This window comes from Vulpes vulpes, chromosome 14 (genome assembly GCF_048418805.1).
Source record: "Vulpes vulpes isolate BD-2025 chromosome 14, VulVul3, whole genome shotgun sequence".
NCBI classification, from domain to species: domain Eukaryota; kingdom Metazoa; phylum Chordata; class Mammalia; order Carnivora; family Canidae; genus Vulpes; species Vulpes vulpes.
The window spans coordinates 75,128,554-75,150,638 of record NC_132793.1 but is presented as its reverse complement, the minus strand read 5'-3'; the positions used below and the strand labels follow the sequence as shown (position 1 = coordinate 75,150,638).

Here is a 22,085-nt window from a genome sequence, read left to right as displayed (position 1 = left end):
CTATGAGACATTTAGGAGAGAATGCTTCATTGATGAAAAAGATCCGTGAACTATGAAGGTCATTTCAGAGGAATATTTTTTCATTAGAATGGACTTTATTTGATGATAATTAAAATGCAAGTGTGTCATACTACAAGCTGTCCTTCACATTAGGCCCTCTCAGTTTGTCAGCCAGAATAGAAATTTAAAATTAATGGAATTCTGCAGGGCAAAACCAATATCCGAGAGGGACTGTTTTTGTCTATCACGTTAAATTGAGAACTCAAAAATAGGGTTGCTACATTGTTGATACATGAGCTTTTCAGTTAGGATTGATTAGCTATAAAACCAATACTTTCTGTCAGTTAAACAACTGACATGAGAATAAACTACAAAGATGTGCAGTTACCAAGTAGTGAGCCAGATTTTTAGCCGGTGAATAAGAATTTTAGTCCCCCCCCCCCCCTTTTTTACAAGTTATATTTACTCTTCTTTTTCGGAAGTACATATAAACTGGTTCATTAGAAATTTTACTCTCTCCTTCATTATACTATACTATTTTTGATTGAAAAAGCTTACTAGATGCAAACTATTCAGCTAAGTAATTGAAGTAATCTTCTCACACCTTCTCAAACTCAAAGGTTTTGTCTTAATTACCTTGCTGTCCTAGATGAAATTGTTCAAATCTGTGAATAAATGTTAATGTTGTCAGTTGTATCTTTTTGTACCACCTCTGTGTCCATTTCTTTTTTAAGGAATTGGAATCATGTAGGTATGGGGTTTTAAAATAATTCTTTCTGAGGGCAGAAACAATACTTTTACTATATTAAAAATTTGGGAGATAAAAAGTGCACTTATATTTTATGTTTTAAGAATGATTTTTCTTTCTCTCCCAGTCATGGCACAGATTGAAAAACAAAAGAGATTTGAACAGTATACTACCTTTAAGAGCTGCTATCCTGAAAAGATAACTGGCCTCTATTTCTTAATAAATTCTTCTGAGAAATAAAGAACAATAGTAACATCATAATGCTTTTGTTTACCTCCATCATGGTTTCTTTTTAATTGTTCTTGTTTTCATGTTTTATTTTTAAGAGAACATACTTATATAAAGATTACATATTTTATTATGACATTTCCTAATAAAACCCTTTGATTTAAAGATGTATTTTTGAAAATGTTTACATTGATTAGTAATATTATGGCATGAATTTTCAGGAGATCAGATAAAATATTTTTTGGGGAATTATCTGAACAAATAAAAGGTTTTTGATATAACTTCAATTATACTACATACTAATACTGAAGAGATGTGTGGAATTTGGGGAAGGGACTGATCCATACATACTTAATGTAGAACGTACAGTAAATAGTTCATTGCCTGTCTGTTCTAGTAAAGTGAAGATTCAAGCCAGTTATTCAGTTACTTGAAGCAAAATGAAATCTGTTATTTCACTGAAATCTTGCTGCAGAGGCATGAAATACTGGACAATTGCCTTAAGTCTTCACTTGACTCACCAGGATAGACTGAGGCTTTGAGTGTGTCTAAATTAGCTTTTCATTAGTACTTCACATGCTTTTGATGTACTTTTGAGGTAGCTTTAAATTTTTTGTTGAAAACAGTACATTTTTGCACTGTAGTAATATGAGCACTAACTGTATTGTTCAGCAGTTAGTAAATTGTTTTAAAGAATTAGTTCATTGTAGACATTTTGAGAAGATTATAAGTTTCCTGTGCTTTATGATAGTTTAGTGCATTGTGCACTTTTACTTTATTTCATGTTTTCTTTTATTTTCCCTGTGACATGAAACAACCAAAATGGAAAGATCAAAGTTGAGATTATATTCTATTGATTAGTATCAGATTTTTTTCTGTATACAATTATAGGATTGTAATCTAAACTGGAATTTTTAGGCAGTAAGCCACTATAAAATGTTTTAGGTAAGACATAAGATGATTATAAAAAGCTTAATGTTTGTAAAGCTAACTTTTTTAGTATTTTTTTCCATATGAAAAAGTAGTGGTGGCTGCTAAAAAAAAAAGCTACAGTGTTTATTAAAGGTTGTTTTGGTTCATGTAAATATTTGTAAATTGGTCAGTGCCTGTACATTGAAATATGAAAAGTAATCTTGAAAACGATTTTAACTTTTTCAGAAGGACTGTACAATTTCTTTTAGACCTGCTGTAGCAGTTTGTACCTCTAATGTCTTCGGGTTTTTTGCAGACCAATTCAAATGCTAAGACTTTTGCTTTCTTTGACTTGTAAAGGTGCATATTTTCATTTTCTTCTCTAAGTTTAAATTTTTGTATGATGTCAAAAGGAATAAAGTTTATATATGGAAATTGTTGATGTGTTTTGTTTTTTTTCTCGGCTAGTCTTTACTTTTGAGATGAGATCGAGGCTGTAGTTCCCAGCTAGAGCTGAACTGAATATAACTTTTGTGCTTGATAATTTAGATTATACAGACTATACAGATTATACAGAATTGAGTTCATTCTTGGTTGAGGCAGCTAACCACATCAACACTGTATTTCTCTGGTATTATTAGGAATGAAGCTTTCCACATAGGTAAATTTTTTTTTAGATTATTGATGTTTAACACTTTTGAAGCAATTAAACTCACACATCAGTTCTTGGAAATTTTTCTAAGGTATATACACTGTGCAACTCTTTTTTTTTTTTTTAATCAGAACGTATTGAGTATAAGTAATATTCTAGTGAGGACTCTGCCAATCATTAAAAACAACAAAACATAGTCCTACTACTGCTCTGTGGTAATACTGTGGTAGCTCTCAGGGATGTATAGGTGCTTCTGCAGTATTGGGACATTTCCTAAGAAAGCTCTAGCATTCATGGACCGTGGTATGGACTCTTCTGTCACTGTCTTCTCAGCGCTCAGTGCCATGCCACCTTCCCCCCATTTTACTGTGGTTACTTTTTAGCTATCTTGCTCTGACACATAGATTAAGAATTTAATAAACATATACCCATTTCTAAATCACTGAAGCCTATCTTGTGATAGCCAAGTATGTCAGATAAGTGGGCTGTTAATATATGGAGAACTTTTTAGACTTTAAAATTATTTTCAGTTTGAATTGCTTGTGTGGTGAATAATAAATTATTTTCTATTATTAATCTGGCCATTTCTATATATTTGCATGCATTGTTAAAGTGTTAGAAAGCTAAAGATGTGTAATCTGTACTGCAGTTCTAAATTTTGGATTAGTCTGAACTAGGATCTTTGCAAATAAATCTTGTTGACTTTAAATTAGTGTTCCCAAGAAATGTTGAGTTAAATGGAAGGAATATACAGTGGCTGCCTGTAGTTTTGGTTAGTGTTTAACAGATTCCCATAACTGTGATTGAATTCTTGTCCTAGGTGAGCAGTCATTTGGGATTACTAGTTGGATAAGCCTAGCTCATGTTAAGATATTAACTTGGTGAACCTAGTTTAATGAACCCTGGAAAACTGGGCCCCTCTCTCCTTCTCATACACACCACCTGATACTTCTGTACTGTATCTGAACTATCTGCAGTTCTTTGCTTACAGACTCAACACATCCAAGCTACTATAACTGGTGAATACTACCTATGTTCATCATATTTAACAACTCCATGAATAGAATTTGCTGTAATTAAAAATAAATGTTGGCTATTCTAGCCAAAAAATCATCCTCATGAAAAGAATATACTTAATGCGCTAAGTACTTTGCTTGCTTCTGGGCTTGTTTTTTTTTTTTTTTTTTTTTTTGCTTCTGGGCTTGTAAGAGATGGGGATGGTGGAGAAAAAGATGAGTAACAAATTTACAACGTGTACTGAGGGAAAAAGACACAAACATAATTTGAATATAGGATAATGGAACTTGAAAGAGGGTAAGTAACTTAACCTAGGCATTTCAGAGAAAGGTGGTGATCTTGAATGGAGAGTTATCAGGTCGATAAACGTCGGAAAAACCTTTCAGGCAGAAGGAACTGTGTAAATTAAGGCACAGTGGTGTGACTTGAATGTTGGGAATTCTGACTTCTAAAGAAGAAACCAGACAAATGTAGGCTGTTCTCCAGTGTGCATCCTTGAGCGTAGAGAAGCCATTGAGGGGTTTTTAAGCAGGGGCAATACTATGATCCAACCAAAGGTCTGAATTTCAGACAGAACTTAGACTTTGGCCAACGTGAGGGAAATTATTTCTTTTGAAGGTTTTTAGGGGAGATAAAAATGTCCTGGCTGAACCGTCAGCAGGCCACTGATTAAGAGAATACACTGTTAATTGATTTGCAAACATAAAAGCCAGTAGGGAACGAGCAATGGTTGAAAACTGGGCCCTTGAAAGTGGCAGATCTGGTTTTGGCAGGGACCTTGAGCCAGCCAGCGTCCCAGGCTTTCCTGGGCCTCCGTTTCCGATCTAGAAGGTCGGCCTTGCACTTCGGCGGGCCGCCGCAGGGCTGGGAGGGTGATGAAAGCCACAGCCCTGGCGGAGCGCGTGCACAGCGGCGGGGCGGGGGTCCGCCAGGCAGCCTGGCACCGGGCGTGCAGCCGGCAGGGCCCTGGGGGGGGGAGGGGCGGGGTGCCGGCCGCGTTCTCCCCCGGGGCGGCTGGAGCACCCCCCCCGGGGCAGGCCGGGCGAGGGGAGCCGCGCGGCCGCACCTGGACGCCGTCCATTTAAGGCCCGGGCGCGCCCGCCCCCGGCGGGAACCCGAGCTGCCCGCGCGCCCGGCGGCCCAGACGCAGGCGGAGGGGAGGGCAACAGCAGGCGCGGGCGGCCGCGGCCCCGGCCCCGGCCCGGCGGAGCGCGATGGCGAGCGGCGGCGGCGCGGACGGCGCGGACGGCGCGGACCGCGACGAGGAGGCCCCCCGCGGGCCCGCGAGCCTCGAGGGGTCGGAGGGCGACGAGTCGGAGGAGGAGTCGGAGGAGGAGGAGCCGGACGCCAGGTGCGCGCGCCTCCCCGGGGCCCCGGCCCCAGCCCCAGCCCCAGGGCCTGGGGAGCCCCGCGCGCCCCCCGCCCCGCGCGCCCCGGGCAACTCGGGCCCCCGACGGCGGACCTCGCTCGGCCCCGGGGCCGGTAGCTGTAGGAGGGCTGCGGTTCGCGGCTGCAGCTCCACTTACTGGGGAAGAGCAGCAGTTTCCATAACCCCTGTCCTTAGAGACCCTCCCTTTCCCCCCATGGCCCCAGATGCCAGCACCTCAAGGAATGTGATTCCATCAGGTAATACTGTATAAAAACTGGGCTCTCCGCCCTCCGCGTCCTGCCTGCCCGCCTGCAGGCCCTACAGCGACAGTAGGAGGCCCCTCCTGCCTGGGCCGGCTTCCACTCTCACACATTCTCCTTGCATATGGGGTGGTTTTTTGTTTTGTTTTGTCAGTGATGTCCTTCCCTCAACCTATTAATACCAGTAGACGGGCCCTGTGGGCGGCGGCCGTGCACTATTTCAGAGTGACCCCCCCCCCCCTTGCTCGAAGCTACAGCTGCCTCCAGCCAAAGCCAGGGGGGCTGAAGGTGAAGTAGCCCCTAGGGTGGCACTGATGAAGGTGAGCGGTCGCTCAGTTTAGAAGTCTGGAACGTTGCTCACATACTCACCTAGTAACTGCCAAGTGGGGAGTAGTAGGCACAGCACCTGCCCTCAAGGACTTTATGGAAGAAGTCAGAGAGCAATCCGGGGAGTATGAGTCGGTGTGCTAAATAAATGAGAGGGGCAGGGAGGCCAGGCCTCGCATACTGTGGAAGCTTGGAGGAGACCGTAGATCTGTGACAGCCTTGACAAGTGGGCATGACCTCAGCTTTAAGGAGCAGGTCGGAGATGCAGAAAGGAAAAGCAAGAGAGAAGCTACCTCCGGGAAATGGAACAGAGAGTAGTGACCTGTGATTCCTGGGCAATGCTGAGAACGGGAATCTGTCAATCCCAGCCTATAAAGGTTATAAAACCTTTCCCCCTTCGTGGTGTTTAGGATCCTTGTATCTTTGCCCGACCAAAATTTACCACCTAGAGAATTTGAAAACTCATTTACTCTAAAATGTGAGCAGCTGACAGTGATTCAAAGCACCACATCAGGGTTGCATTGCCTCTTGACGAGGTCAAGATCTTCAGGTAAAGATAGGATTTGTCTGCAGTAAATATCAGCCTGCCCTGAGTACAGATGGTAAGTAGACATCAGAGCAAGAGTCAGAATTAGTAGAGTGAGGGAAATGAGAGAATGGGGTAGGACAGACTATCACACTTTTGAAATTTGGATTTGATGATATGGGTAATAAATAAATCAGTAAGCTTGTGAGAAAGATTTAGGAAAACAGACTGGAGTTATCGAAGGATTACTGACAACAGATTGGAAAGTTGGTTTTGGGAGGACTCAGATCAGAGAGACAGTAGCAAAGAGAAAGATGTCTAGGGATCGGACCATGGTGAGGGCCAGGGGAAAGGAGGTGGGAACCATAGCTAGAAGTAGAGCCATGTCAGTGGGCAGGACCTCCTAGGGGAACTGGGAGTCCTCCACTTTTTTGCTACCCCAAGGTGTTGTCAGAGATCAAACCATTTTGTTGTAAGTTTACAAATATGGCCTAAAGTTCCTTTTTTCTTCTGAGGCTAGAGATGAGAACTTGGAATCTTCTCTAAAAGATGGGAGGTAAGAATCCTGTCTCATCATTCTTTGCCCCTTCCTCTTGGCTCTTCCACCAAAGTTTTACAATTGTAAGAGAGCCCACTCACTCTCTGCTAGTCTTAGTGCTGAGTGTTTATGTATGGTTTCTCATTTTAAACCTTCCAAGGAACACTATGTGATGACGGTTATGTTATAGATGGGGAAACAGGCTTTATTTAATTTACTGAGGGTATAAGGCAAGTCATTGTTAAGAACCTGGAGGTGAGCCTGGGTCTGCTTCCTCCAAGCCACTGCTGGACTTTGAGCACCTCCCTAACTTTGCAGGAGACATCCTAACTGTAGGTGAAAGCGGTGCAACTCCCAACTAGCTTCTACCTTGAAAAAATTATTAAGCGTCATCTCTTTGCATCATATTGGGAGTTTTACCCTATTTTTAATGGAAAAGTTGTTTGCATTTTCTTGGAGGTTGGAACCATTCTCAGAAGTTAAATTACAAATAGATTAAAAAAATTTTTTTTAGAATTAAAAAAAAATTCATGAGAGACACACAGAGAGAGAGGCAGAGACATAAAAGGAGAAGCAGGCTCCTCACAGGGAGCCCGATGTGGGACTTGATCCCTAGACCTGGGTTCATGCCCTGAGCCGAAGGCAGATGCTCAACCGCTGAGCCACCAAGGCATCCCAAAACTGATTTTTTTTTAAACTAAGAGGCACATAATAGTAAATAAGTGGATATGGCCTAATAGTAACAGGATGATTGATTATTGCATCTCCTTTACATGATATTACTAAGCCATTATTAAAATGCTAATTAAGATTTCTAACAATATGGGAATTATGTATATTAATATGAAAAAATGTTCATTGTATACTTTAGAATAATCTCACTGTAAAATAAAATATATATTGGAAAAAGGCTTAAAAGGTTAATAAAGTTTCATAAAAGGTTAATAAAGGTTAACATAATAAAGAATATAATAAAGGTATGGTAACCTTTATTAACCTTACAGTTAAAAAAGGTTAATAGTGGTTGTCTCTAAGTGATGGGGTAATGAATGACTAAAATTTAAAAAAATATTTATATGTATTTTTTGTTTTTTCTATAGTGGATAGTGCATTTTATTGTCAGAAAAAATAAACTGGGGCACATGAGTGGCTCAGTGGTTGAGTGTCTGCCTTTGGCTCAGGTCATGATCCCGGGGTCCTGGGATCAAGTTCCTCATTGGGCTCCCTGCATGGAGCCTGCTTCTCCCTCTGCCTATGTCTCTGCCTCTCTCTCTGTGTCTTTCATGAATAAAATAAAATCTTTATATAAAAAAAGAAAAATAAACTTAAAAATTCAAAAGACACAACTGTAATCTGCTTGTAAACCTTTTCTTTACACTTTCAGGGATAGTATATGGAATTATCTATAGCCACCTTTCTGAATCACGGAAAAAATTCCCTTTAATTATAAAAATGCTTTTCTAGTACAGAAAAGCTTTCCATTACACATGCCAGTGCTTATACTGAATCAGAGAACTATCTTTCCGATAATATCATTTAGTGATATGAGTATGATACATGGCATGAAGAAGCTGAGTTTGAATCCTATTAGCCTTTCTATCATAGGCAAATTCCCCTCTGAGCCTCAATTTTGCCATCTGTTAGATGGTAGTAATAATTCCTAATTTAAAAGGTTGTCACAGGATTAAATAAACTTATGTGAATATGTGTAAGAGTACTTCCCTTTAGTAAATTCCCAATAGGTTTTTGTTTCTTACCTCCCTTCGAATGAACCATCATTGGCAGCCAAGCTTTACCTTCTGCCTACCTTCATCAATGAGGTAAGAATGATTGTCTCAGTTTTTAATGCGAGTAATGATCCTATTTCACTTGCGCATTCCTATATTCATTCATTCCCTATATATTCATGGAATGCCTACTAATTTCCATGGACCATGCAAGGTGCCAGGGATACAAAAATTACTAAGAATCGATTCCTGTCCCAAGGTGTTCACATTCTCATTGGAGAAACAGAAAAATATAATTATGTCATGAACTGTTATAAGAGATTAAAGTAAAAAAAGGTCTGTGTGAAGTACCTCAAAGTAGGAATAAAGTCCTGGGATCCATCCTGCCTGGAAGGACTAGGGAAGATTTCATCAGGGGTCTCTGGAGCAGGGTATTCAATCGTAATGAAGTGCCTAGAGAGCAAATAATTAGTGGATATCAGAAAAGTATTTTTGTGTTGCTAAAACTTCATACAAAAGTTAGATGTAGAAAGCAGCTCTATAAAATCCACAGGATTTCAGAGCTGGGGGGAAACTTCAGAAACCTCTTTTCCCAGCTAGTTTTCTTGCAGATTCAGAAACTGAATGTCAGGGGACATTTGTTCAAAGTCACACAAATTTTTAGTGGTGGAATTAGGAACCCAGGTGCCTGAGCTCCAATCTAATGTTCATTAGTTTATTCATTCAACAGATATGTATTGAACTACTGTGTGCCAGACACTTTCTAGGCACATAGGATATAGCAGTGAACAAAAGGACAAAGTTTCTACCTTCCTGGGAGTGACTTCCCAGTTTGGGGAGACAAATAAATATATAATATGCCAGATGACAATAAGTGATATGAGGACAAATACAGCAGGATCAGGGTTATGCTGTTTTGGAGAAGTTGATGAAGAAGGCCTCTCTGATAAGGTGACATATGAGCAGAGAATGAAGGAGTGAATGTTCTAGGAGAAGGGAGGCAGGAATATGTGTGGCTTGTTTGAGGACACAAGATCAGCTTGCTGGTACAGAGTAGATAAGGGGGAGAGCGTTGGGAGATGAATCTAGAAGGTAGGTGGGTTGCAGATTGGGTAGGGCTTTATAGGCCATTGTAAAGACTTCACATTTTATTCTGATTAAAACAGGAAGTGGTATTTGGTCCACATATCACTCAAGGTTTAAAACAAACAAGAAAAACATGGTGATTGCACTATTTCACTAAATAGTAAGGGCCTATACATTCATTAGTCATATTTATTGAACACAGACTGGTGCCAACCACGGTGCTAAATGTTCCAAAGGTATGGTCTATGCGGAGGGAAATATGTAAATAGGCGCTCATTATTTTTGCATTTTTCTGACTGGAGACCAGTGAAGCCTGACTCTTTTAAGTCTTTCTGACAGATCACTTAGACAATTTTTCAGTATTTTTGCTTTGGAACATTTTCTGTTGTTCAATTTTAATTTCTCTGTTTAAGCACAGAGGGTTTTTGCCACAGCAGTACCCACGACTTAAAAATCATCTTAAATTGCAGTTCGCCAGTGCCTGTATAAAATAGGTCTGTCCAAGCTGATAGGATTGAAATGGTTAGCGACATGTGCATTTAACTAATCATTGTAAGAAACAAAACTTCTGGAAGGTGAAGGGAGTTGGTAAGGGGTTTTTGTTATTAGTACAGAGCACTCTGTTTCCATATATCTATTTATATGCTGTCTCTCACTGCTGTGCTTACCCAGGTGTTTTGACAAGTGTGTTATTTGAGCCAGCCCTCTTTTGAGGTCACTGGAAAGAGCTGAGATGGGAGGGGTGACTGCTCAGGATGCCAGAGACTGAGGGAGAGCCAGAAACTGAAGAGCTATTTAAATGTTGGCTGCATGGGTATTACATGCCCTTGGATAGAGTTTGACTGATATAGGTAATACAGCAAGAGTTGGATTTTTTTTTTTAAACAACGTACCTATTAATGTGTGGGATATATTGACTACAGAATTTTGCAAAAAGAAATGTGTCTTGTATTTCCTGTATATTCTGAACCTAGGTTTAATGAAGACTCAATTCAGACAATTTAACCAAACTCCTCTTCTACCAAGAAAACTTAGAGAACCAGGTATAAGAGACTGGATGTGGTTTGTACCTGAAAGAGTAATTTTTGGCTTAGTCCAGCATTATCCAATAGAAATGTAATAATGTGAGCCACATATGTAATTTAAAATTTCCTAATAGCCACATTAAAAGAAATAAAAAGATACAGGTGAAATTAATTTTAATATTTTATTTTCTTTAACCCAAAGTATTATCATTTCAATATGTAATCAACATAAAAATATTAATGGGATTTTTTAAAATGTTTTTATGCTAAGTCTTTGAAATTTGATGGGTATTTTACTGTTCAGTGTGTCTTGATTCCTCCGTTGCAGATACATTTCAAAAGCCACATGTGGCTAGTGGCTACTGTATTATTAGACAATGCAAGCCTGAAAATACCTAGTCATCCATTAGCTTCACTGGAATCCATAGAACTGCTCCCGAAGTTGTTTATGCCAGGCCATGTGCTAGGCTCCAGGAGCATAAAGGTGACTGGGTGACACAGTTGCTTCTCCCAAGGAGCTCAGTCTGGCACAGGGAAGCAGTTAGTTTCAACATAATGTCATAAGCACTACACCAAGGATTTTAACAAAGGAGTAAAGATATAAATTCTTCTTTTTAAAAAAGATTTTACTTACTCATTTGAGAGAGAGCAAGCATGAGTGGTGGGGAGGCAGAGGGAGAAGCAGACTCCCCGCTGAGCAGGGAGCCTGGTGTGGTGCTCAGTCCCAGGACCCCGGGATCATGACCTGAGCCAAAGCACACACTTAGCTGACTGAGCCACCCAGGTGCCCAAGACATAAATTCTTCTTAAACTTAGATCTAGAAAGGTTTTACGGAGGTAATACAGCAGCTGGGCAGAAAGATATTTCAGGCACAGTATGTAGTTAGCTCCTTGTTCCAGCTCTTGTGCTGCTAATTGCCGGTCTGTCTAAGCTGTCTTTTTCTCCTCTAGAAGCACTCAAGATTGCCAGGACTGAGAATATTTGTCCAATGAATAAGTGAATGGCATGAATAACTGAATAAATGAATAAGCAAGTGAATGTCAAATCATCCAGACTCCTGTGAGAAGCAAATTTAGTTGGGATGTTGAGCCTGTTAGATTAGGGAGATTTGGGGTGCTATTCATTTACCAGGAATTGACAATGGCCAGTGACTCTGGAAACACAGTAGTTCGGAGGGGACAGTGATAAGTACTGAGGGATTGTTCAATTAGGATGTCTGCGGTCATCATTCCCACCTTCTGTGACTTGTTGGAAAGCCTCCTCTAGACTGACCCTTGAGCCAGATCATAGATGGGAGGATCAGAATAGGCTTTGCTTTTTTGTCCAGGGAAAAGTCCTCTATTAAGGCAACTGGAATGTATATTCAGTTCCAAAATTCCACATCCTAATCTAATAAAGTCCAAGATATGCAGGAAGATTAATTGATGCTACGGTCATCTACCAAACCGAATGCTCAAAACCTTCTTTTGGAGCCATTAATATGTCGGGGTTTTTTTGTTTGTTTGTTTGTTTGTTTTGATTATGCTTCCTTTTAAAAAAATTCACATGCTAAACAAATTTACATTCACCACAAATTTCTTCTTAATGGCTGATTTCACTAGGGCACTTAAAATTGTTGATTTTTAAAATAAAATTAATTTCCTTCTGCTTTAACTTTGTTAAATTAACATTTGCTAAGTGGAGCATAGGGTGCCAGATAGTGATCCATAGGTTGACAAAAGACCACAAGAGAAACCACCATAGAGCACTTTATTACTCACAAGTCCTAGAGGAAGTACAGGACATGCCACTGGGGGCCACACCGGGAGGTCAAAGCAGAGTGCGAACAGAGAGGACATCAAGACCTGGGACACAAGCCTTTATTAGGGTCCATGAGTGGAGGACTTTGGGGGTTCCTGGGCTAAAGCTAGATAATCAATTCAAACTAAAGTGAGTGGAGTGAGTGAAGTTTTGGTAAGCTCCATGGGGGTCTTATCTAAGACACAACGGAGAGGCATTGAGGGCGGGGGAGATGATTGACCACAAGAACTGTTAGGGAAGTTATGTCAGGAACTTCTAATGGCATGTGACTCTTCAGACTGTTACCCAGGGCATGTGCTAGCATGAGGGAGACTGGTGTCAGTGTAAGGCTCCTGCAGGTCACTTAGCCAAGCAAAAGGGATGCCGAGGCAGCAATGCCTTAGGAGAAGCTCATGACACCTTCAACTTCAGAGATGTATCTACTATAACAAAAGAGGCTCACTCATTCAACACATATATATTGGGGACCCACACAGAGTGAGTGAACAAAACAGAATTCCTAATCTTTAGAGTTTAGTTTCTGGGGAGGGCAGAAAGTAAACAATCTCACCTGTAATTAGTTGAAGTGAATTCATTGGTAAAATGAATTGGGCCTGGGGGACTGAGGTGGGGAGTCTAGTAGGACCCCAGCCCATCAAATGTCAGTCCCTGAAGCTTCCTTGCTCATTTCCCTGTGAGTTTTGTCTCATTTTCTGGGTCTATCTGATTAGCCTTTCTCTGCCTGCAGAAAAAGGTTTCGCTGTCCTGCGGTCCAAGTCTGGCAGGAAAGCCTGGCTGCTGATGGCACTTATCCTGGAAGCGGCCTTAGCATCATTCCCCTGACTTCTGTTTCTGATGAGTGAACAGAGATCCAGAGAAAGGAAGAGAAACCAATATTTACTCAAAGAATAGCGAGCCTATTCCTTACACTGTCACTTGTTATTTTGAGTTATTTTTCACAATAACTCTGTGATATAGGCATTGTTTTCATCTCTGTTTTATGGAAGAGAAAAGAGAGGCTTAGCAATACTGAGTAATTTATCTAATGTCAGACAGCTGGAAAGTGCACTGGGCTTCTAACCCTAGTCTAATAACAGCCAGTGCTAGAACTCTCATGAGTTCAGTGCTCACCTCAACAGTATACACACATCTGGTCTTTATTAGCCAATTTTTCTTTCTTGAGTGTGAAAGTACTTTAAAAAATAATTATTTCACTTTGCTTCTAATTTTAAAAGCAAAGCAGAGAAGACCCAGAGAATCTACGTAGTAGCTAATCCTGACCAGCACCTTAGCATATTGGGTTTCCTTGTGTGTAATAAGGAGAGTAGATCTTACATTTAAAAATAGATGTTAGGCAATCTTGTGTGATTGCGTTTTCATAAGGTCAAACACAGCAACACCAAAATAACTTCTCTGCGTGCTCTGTGGGATCATATGATAAATGTTCAATAGGTATTTACTATAATATCTATAAAATTCAGATCCTTTGTTTAAAAGAATTTGTATTGGATTTAGCATGGTACACTTTGGAATTTTCATATCTAGTGTTTGTTTGTTTTCAAGAAAGAATGAGGAGAAGAGTGAGACCATTGTGGTCTTTGTCTCCTCTTAGAGTTTTTGGATCTACAAGAAAAGCTTTAATAAATCCTCTCCTCATCCAGCACCATTTTGGGCTTAAACCAGGTTTATAATGCAAAAACACCTGATAGGATTGGAAAGACCTGGATTATCATCCTGAACTCTGCCATTTACCTGCCTTGTGACTTGGTGCAAGACACTTAACCCCTGTGTGCTAAGTGCTGCATAGGGTTTCCAGGCCCTACCTGGCCTGCTTGCACCTTGCAGCTCATCTCACGCCATTCTGCTATGTTCACTACATTCCGGCCCTGCTGGCTTCTTTCAGAACCTGCATCATGCTCAGCCTGTTCCTGCATCCATGTCCTTGGCTTGCTGTTTTCTCTCCCTGGTGCTTCTTCCCCACCTACTCTGCAGGTGTCAGTACAAATGTCACTTCTTAAAGAGACTTTCCTCAACCACTCTGCCCTTCAGGCTCTCTTCTTTCACTCACATTATTCAGTATTTCAGATTGCTCTTCAGAGCACTTATCAGTGTCTGAAATGGATGGGGGGGGGGGTTTATTTGTTTATTCATGGTTTATTACCACCACTAGAGTGGAAACTCCCTGAAGGCGGGGGCCTTGCTTCGATTCTGTGCTGCATCTCTAGTGGCTACAACACAGGGGCTGGCACACAGTAGGTACTTCAGAATGGTTGTCGAATGAACAAGTGGTTGGCACTCACCCCAAAACATGTCATCCCAGGGCCTCAGATCAACACTCATACTGTCATAGTCTTAAATAAAAAATTATTTTGTTCTTGGGTGCCAAGACAAGAGCACAGAGAAGGAGAGGTCACGAGTGGTCTTTGAATTTGGCAAAATGCAGGCCAAAGGGAGAAATTAAGGACAGAAATGCTAACGCCTTTGAGAGGGTTAAAAATTGAAACCTATCAGCATCTGTTTTAGATTGGATTCCCTTTTGAACAAAATCCCTTCAAACATAGGACCTAAGATACTCTCCTGGGAGAAAGGGGCATCAGAAAGGGGGGAGTAGGTGCTTAGGAGTGAGAGGATACCAACAGCCCACTGGAGCTCAGCTGTTCCTCCTCTGTTCTGCTCAGAGGAGTGAGCAAAGGATATTACCTTGAACGCTGCAGAAAACAGCTTTCTCTGAGCTCTCGGCCTCATATCACTCATAACTCTGGGAGGGAAGGATATTCTTATTTACTCAGAGAATCCAGGATACAAAGGAAGGGTGAGGAGAAAGCATATATAAAGTTGGCAGTGTTGAGATTTGAACTAAGATTGCCTGGTAACGAAATGTGTAGTTAAATCAGTGGGTAGAATTAGGACTCCTACTCCATTTATGAACTCCACCCTTTGCAGGAAAATCCCTGGATACCAACCCAGGTTGACAGGAGATGCAGGGTCACACAGCCTCTGTAGCTGTAGGACCAAGGTAGAGAGAGGATGGCCAACGGCAGAAAATCAGGGCCTTAGCATCTGAATAACTTTCAAGAATCAAAGGCCTACTTAATCACAGAGTAGAATGACAAGAAATGGCAACCATCTCTCGAGTTTTTCTTTCCATTTCTCTCTGCTCCAGTTCTTTCCTGCTGCTCCAACTCCCAGAGTTTCCACCTATCAATCCCACAAGTTCCATTGAACTGAGTTTGCATAGCTTAAGAGTCGAGAATCACAAATTCAGAAACCCAGGCTTTAGTAACAACACTGCCTCTGAACAGCTTCCCATTTGCCAGTGAAGTCTTATGTAAGTGATTTTTTTCTGGGTGAAGGGAGCTGCCTTGGGTTCCAGAATCTGCATCTGTCAGGTTTTGAGTTGTAATAGCAGCTAACTGTGATCAATTTACACACAAAATGACTATTCCCAAGATATTGGTAGTTCCAAGAATCATGAGAAGTGTGGAAAAGAGGGTTTAGGTAGCCAGTAACAACCATTAAAACCTTGCCTCAAAACTGGTCTGGTGAACTGTACAACTCAATTATAAAAAGACAAGCCAATATTAAAAAGCAAAGGATCTGAATAGACAGTTTGTCAAAGAGACAAATGTCCAGTGAGCACATGAAAAAATTGTTCAATATCATTAGCCACCGGGGAAATGCAAATCAAACCCACAAGTTACCATTTCACAGCTACTAAGGTGACTCTAACCAAAAAAGACAATAGTAAGTTTCGGTGAAGATGGAGAAAAATCAGAACCCTCATACACCACTGGTAGGAATGTAAAACAGTTACAACTGCTTTGGAAAACAATCTGGTAGTTTCTATAGCAGTTAAACATAGAGTTACCATATGACTCAGCAGTTCCACTCCTAGGTATATACCCAAGAGAAGTGAACAGATCTGTCCACATAAATGCTTGTTCACAAGTGTTCATAGTAGTGTATTCATTATAGCCAAAAAGTGGAAATGACTGAAATGTCCACCAACTAATGAATGGATAAAGAAAATATGATATATTCATACATGGGATATTATTTGGCCATAAAAAGAAGTGAAGTAATGATTCATGCTGTATCACGGATGAACCCTGAAGAGAATATACTTAGAGAAAGAAGATCAACATTTTGTATGTTGTATGTTTCCACATTTTTGAAATGTCCAGAAGAGGCAAATTTGAGAGATGGAAAGTTGGTTAGTGGTTGCCTAGAACTGCAAGGTAGATGAAGAGAGAATTGGAGAATGATGCTTAAGGAGCGTAGGGTACATTTTGGGGATGATGAGAATGTTCTAAAATTGACTATGGTGATGGTTGCTCAACTCTGTGAATATACTAATGAATTGTACACTTTTAAGTAGATGAGTTGTATGGTTTGTGAATTATATCTCAATAAAACTGTGTTTTAGAAAAAGTTCTTGGGTAAGGAAATGGCTGCCACTGCTACTGGGCACTAGTGTCACTATCTGTACTGTTGCCACTCCCATACCAGCAAGTCAGGATTGCAACTGCAGCCTCTGCTACCCTCAGAATGACGATCTCTCCCGTCTAGTTCCTTCATCAGTGGCTCTCAAGTCACTCTGGAATGGCTGTGAAGATCATCACAGCGAGAATAGCTAGCATTGCCTCCTCTAGGCCCCACAGGATGGAGGATTCACCAAATGGGAAGAGAGGTCACACGTCTACTGGAACAGCAGGAGGCACTGCACTAGGCTTTCCTCAGGTTTGTTACCTGATCCTCAAGATGTTCAATACATGGTGCAGTAGATTTTGCTTTTTCTATGGATATATAGCACTTTATTTAAACAGTGGAACAAATCAACTAGTTAATATTTCCATAAAGAATTTAATTGGAAATACAGAGCAATGACCAAATACAGCCATATGAAGTGGAAGTACCTTTTCCCATTAAATATCACCTGAACTTAACTATCACTGTTTATTCTAGCTTTGACTTTCCATTTTATAATAAAAACAAACAAGTCTTTAATTTAGGCCTCAACGTGCCCTGTCTTGCACATTTTGGTATCTCTGCTTTGAGGTTTCAGAGCTCTTCTGAAATCTCTTAACCATCTGTTTGCCATTATTAGAAAGTTAATTGCCTTTTAATTCTTATAGTCCTATATACATAGGTCAGTGCTCCTTTGGAGATTTATGCTCCAACTCACAAGTGGGCTACTATGACCCTGGTCAAGAGGTGAAGTGAGACTCAAGTAGTATCAGATTGCCTTTTCTGGTAACTTGGAGACACACATTATATTTAGATAGTTTTAGAAACAAAAGGTTTTGGGGACAGGTCTCAACTTTTTGGAGATCTATTCCTCTTTGTTTTGATCTTTTCAATGATGTTTTGGATCAAATACTGGTTTTTCTTTCTTTCTTTTTTTTTTTGGTTTTTATTTTCTTTAAAAAATTATTAGTTAATTTTTATATTAGTAAAAAAAAATTCTAAATTTACTTATGTAAACTGTCCAAGAAGAACATTAGCTAAAATTGCTGAATATAACTTGATCTCTCAGTTAGCACCCAGAAAAAAAATGCTATTTAAAGCTAAATAAAGCCTATCTGTCAAGGCAGGGAGCCCAGAATATAGAAGATGGGTGGAGAGGAGATTCCATATAGATGGGAAGGATAAAACTTGGAATGTAGGATCACTCAAGTGAGTTTCTAAAACCGTAAAACAATCCACCCAAAATAGAGCACATACAAGGAATGCCTCTGTCCCAGAATCCTTCAAGCATGTATTATTGTCTACACAGGGTAAGAGAGTGAAAGCCATTTGGATCTATCCTGTAACTCGGGAAGGTGCCTGTCCTTCATCAATGCAGCTCATGCCAAACCCCCAGAGGTGAGGTTGTATTGCTTTTCCCACTCCTTTCTCTTTGTTCTCTGGTTAAAAGAGGTTGAAACAGGGAGAAGCAATACGTTTCCAGAAAGCCAGGATTCTGGTTTTGTTTTTTATTTGTCTCTTAATCTCCCTGGGAAATAATTCTTTGTTTCAAAGAAAAAGACTACAAGCAATTGTGTAGACTTTGGGACTGAAGGTGTCATCTGGTGGCAGACCTGTTGAGCCATGTGCAAGAGAAACTGAGGAAGCTATGCTAAAGGAGAGACAGAGACAGAAGATTCCTGATGGTTTTACTGTTTCCTCTTCCCTGTGAGGCCTAGATACGTCTGCCCTTGGATTCCATGAGAAATCTCTATCCCTTAAGATAAGTCCCCCTCTCGTCCCTATTTAAGCTAGCTTGAGGGCATTCGTTCTTAGCACTGAGTGCTTTAATCATTTCTATCAGCCATTTTTTTCTCATATAGACCTTGGCTACACATGTGCCCTTCCTCAGGGCTAGCCAAAAGAACTCCCTTAAGGTGGAGTCATGTCCCACATTTCCCAAAATACTTTTCTCCCCCAATCAGGAACCTTTTGGACATCAGTAGCTACAGTGTTGAAACCCAAAGCTGCCACTCAACCTTCATCACCGCAACTTACTACCAGCAAAATTTTAAAAGCCTGCTTCAGATCTGGAGCAACTCATCCTTCCCATCCACATGCCTCCCTTTTGGAAATATTTTAAACTCTATTGAATTTAGAGTTATGGACCTTAAGAGAGGTTTATAATGACCTAACACCAACTTTAGCAGATACCATCCAGGTACTGCTAGCAAAATTTGTGATCAATCTCGGTTTGACCTCAAGATTCCAGGCTTGCTTGGAATCTCTCCTGGAGTTGTTAAAGCCTTAGCACTCGAGTTCACCAGAATATACTGGTGATAGCTGCATGACCTCTTTGAGCCTCAGACTCTGAAAGATGTGGGTGTCTGTGGGAGTAGATGAAACTATGAACGCACCAGGATATCACGTGCTCCTGGAACAGAGGGGAGTGTGAATAGGTGTCAGTTCCCCTCCCCTTCCTTCAGTATCATCTGTCAGGACCTCCTGACTTGAGCAGTGTTATGGACCCTTGCTGCCAGCTAACAATGCTGCTCTCCCCCGACCACTCACCCACACCTGCATTGGAGTGTACTCTCAGATGCACAAATAACTCTTCTTGATTGGTGCTTTGTTTTACTTTTGAGTTAAAACTGGGAGTGAACGTCAGTCTGGACTGTACCAATCTCACTAGTGTCTTCCTCTCATTTCCTCGATTGAGTGGTCAGAAAAGGTCAAACCTTTTTTGTTAGAAATGTATTTAATACATCTCAGGGTCACGTTAAAATACACTAGTCCTAAAGCTCCACGACCCTAACCGTGAGCTTTGAGCCGGAACAGAGTCAGGGATGCTGTACCTGTGATGTACAGTAGAATAGCTCTCAGCACAGTTTGGTGAAGGGCTTTTCTCTGAATTCGGATTTCAACATGATTGTGGCATTCTGGCACTAAAAAGGATTTCATTCTTTCTCTTTTGTTTAGGGACTGTGTGTAATTTGTTGGAACACACAGTACATACTCCTAGATGTTGACTGGGAGAATGAGTAACGATTGAGCGATACAGAGAACAATAACCAGAAAACTCACCAATTTTACTTGGCTACACATTCCAGAGGTGATTATTGTTAGAGAGATGCCTTCTGTCGTAATTAATTATGGTTATGAGTAAATCAAAGTGGATTTGTAGATCCTCAGGTCTGGGCTTTACGAGGTTAATTCATCATTGGAAAGGAAAAGGCGGAGAACAAACATCTGGAACACTTACTTTGCCAAGGATTGTACGCAGTATCTTACACGTATCATCGCAACACAGCTGCCTTAGGAAGTACACACTAGTCTCCCTGTTAATGGATGATGACCTTCAAGCTCAGGAAAGGCAGGGGAAGTAATTTGGTCAAGCTCACATGGCCAGTCAGTGGTGAAGCCAGGATTTAAATGCAGATTTCTCTGAGGTAAAAAAAAATTTATTTCCACCATTACCCCATCTGTCTCTACCCCATAGGCTCAGTGCTGTGGTATATACTAAGGTGAGGAGACAATGGTTTCTGTTGGAAGAAACCTAAGGTCAGATAGAAGACACATGGTAAGTACTAATTGTAATAATGCAAAATAGCAGTAAATAAAGACTGTGGTGAAATTATCAGGGAAACACTCAGTGAGCAGAGAATCCCAGTAAATCTCAAGTACTGTATTTCATCTGAGAGAGGGAGCTCATTAACAACTAGCCTAGTCACATTTTGATTTTCTAAAAACAACTCTCAAGACAGGGCTCACATGGTACCCAGGGTTGATAAAAGTGTGGGTAAGGGTGGAAGGTTCTTGCACAGGCGACTGATAGGAACGCACACTGATAAACCTTGTGTACTTAGCCAAAATCAAGAGTCGGCCACTTAACTGACCAAGCCACCCAGGCACTCCAAAAAGCATATAAACGTTAAGCTTTTCTAGTTTTTTATTTTTTTAAGATTTTATTTATTTGAGGGAGAGAGAGAGTAAGCATGAGGGGAGAGGAGAGGGACAGAGGGAGCAGGAGAAGCAGACTCCCAGCTGAGCTGGGAGCCCAATGTGGGGCCCTACACCAGGACTCTAGGATCATGACCTGAGCTGAAGGCAGACACCTAACTGAGCCACCCAGGAGCCCCTGTTCAGAATTATTTTTAAATTTAAAAAGTGCACTCCAAAACATACCATTTGTGTAAAAAAAAGGTTTTAAAAAGCAAATGTCAGGATAGAACAAGAATGAAAGAAATACACCAGTATATTAAAAGTAGTCATCTTTGAGTACTGGGATTACTGATTAATTTTCTTCTGTGCTTTTCTGTTTCCCCATATTTTCCACAGTAAAATTCGTAACCAGCAATTAGGAAGAATTCTTCCTTTTAAAGACAGAACATCAAAATATTGATTTTTGGGGTGCCTGAGTGGCTTCATCCGTTAAGTGGCCAACTCTTGATTTCAGCTTAGGTCATGATCTCAGGGTCCTGGGATTGGGTCCCATGTCTCAGTGGGGAATCTGCTGCCTCTCACTCTGTCCTTCCCCTGCTTCTCTCTCATTCAGATAAATAAGTTTTTTAAAAAAAAATCTTGACTTTTCACCTGAATTCAAATGAAGAATAGGAGAAAAGTATTAGCAAGTGTTGCTTTTATTATGCTTTTTAAAGCATCATACTAGATCTTATAAATTTTTTTCCTGGATTTTTCTTTTTCCCTTCTGGGTGATGAATAAGAGAATGTTAGGTGAACTTCACCTTAATTTTTAGAACTGCTAAAGATGTCTAAGTGCTTTAAAGTCTTATAAAAATGATTTGGGGGATACATAGTTTTACATTAATCCTATTTATACCAACATGGTCCCCCATAAAGGCAAATTGAACTATTGAATCTATTTTTGCTGTCTTCCAATTTTGAGATTTTATAGTCAGAAACAAAAAGACTAGAGCAAGCTACTGTCAAATTATTCCTAGTGTATTAATGGGAATTTTATTTAATCTCTTTGTTTCTTTTTCTCTCTGGAATTCAAGAGACTTCCTTTTATAATGTTGCTTTTACTGTCTGCATTATGTTGTAGATAAAATGTTTTCTTTCTTGCAATGGTGTTTAGACCTGATGAGGGGACCATTAGCTAGGTAGAGGGTGGCCTCATTGTGCGTGCAGCCAGTGGTATTTCTGTGAAGTTCATCCAGACAGGCCCAGGAGAGCCAATCCCCTGTCCCCTAAGCCTCTTTGCTGATACAGGTAGAAAGTCCTCTATCTGGAATCCTCCTGGCCAGGAAGTTTCTCACCCATCCCTGTTCAGCTCAGAAGCACCTGTTGGAGTGAGGTCTTGATGTTTTTTTTTTTTTCCTTTAAAAAAATGACAGAGAAGAAAAATGTTGCCATATGGACAAATGGCATATGGACAAATCCTCATTTCATAGGGGAGAATGGGAGCTAATAGAGGAGCTGGG

At 40.7% G+C, this 22,085-nt stretch overlaps 2 protein-coding genes across 5 annotated transcripts in view; both read left to right on the top strand.

Annotated features, from left to right (window-relative positions):
* TENT2 (terminal nucleotidyltransferase 2) overlaps positions 1–2,323 on the top strand; it is a 133,254-nt gene extending 130,931 nt beyond the window's left edge. For all 4 annotated transcript variants that reach the window (XM_072736925.1, XM_072736924.1, XM_025998255.2 and 1 more), the window contains exon 15: positions 876–2,323. In XM_072736925.1, coding sequence (XP_072593026.1) covers positions 876–950 — 75 coding nt within the window. In that variant the 3' untranslated portion in view covers positions 951–2,323. The remainder of the gene's footprint in view (positions 1–875) is intronic.
* Positions 2,324–4,704: 2,381 nt separating this feature from the next.
* Positions 4,705–22,085, top strand: part of CMYA5 (cardiomyopathy associated 5) — a 91,815-nt gene continuing 74,434 nt past the window's right edge. Inside the window, exon 1 of the mRNA XM_072736921.1 lies at positions 4,705–4,908. Coding sequence (XP_072593022.1) covers positions 4,772–4,908 — 137 coding nt within the window. The 5' untranslated portion in view covers positions 4,705–4,771. The remainder of the gene's footprint in view (positions 4,909–22,085) is intronic.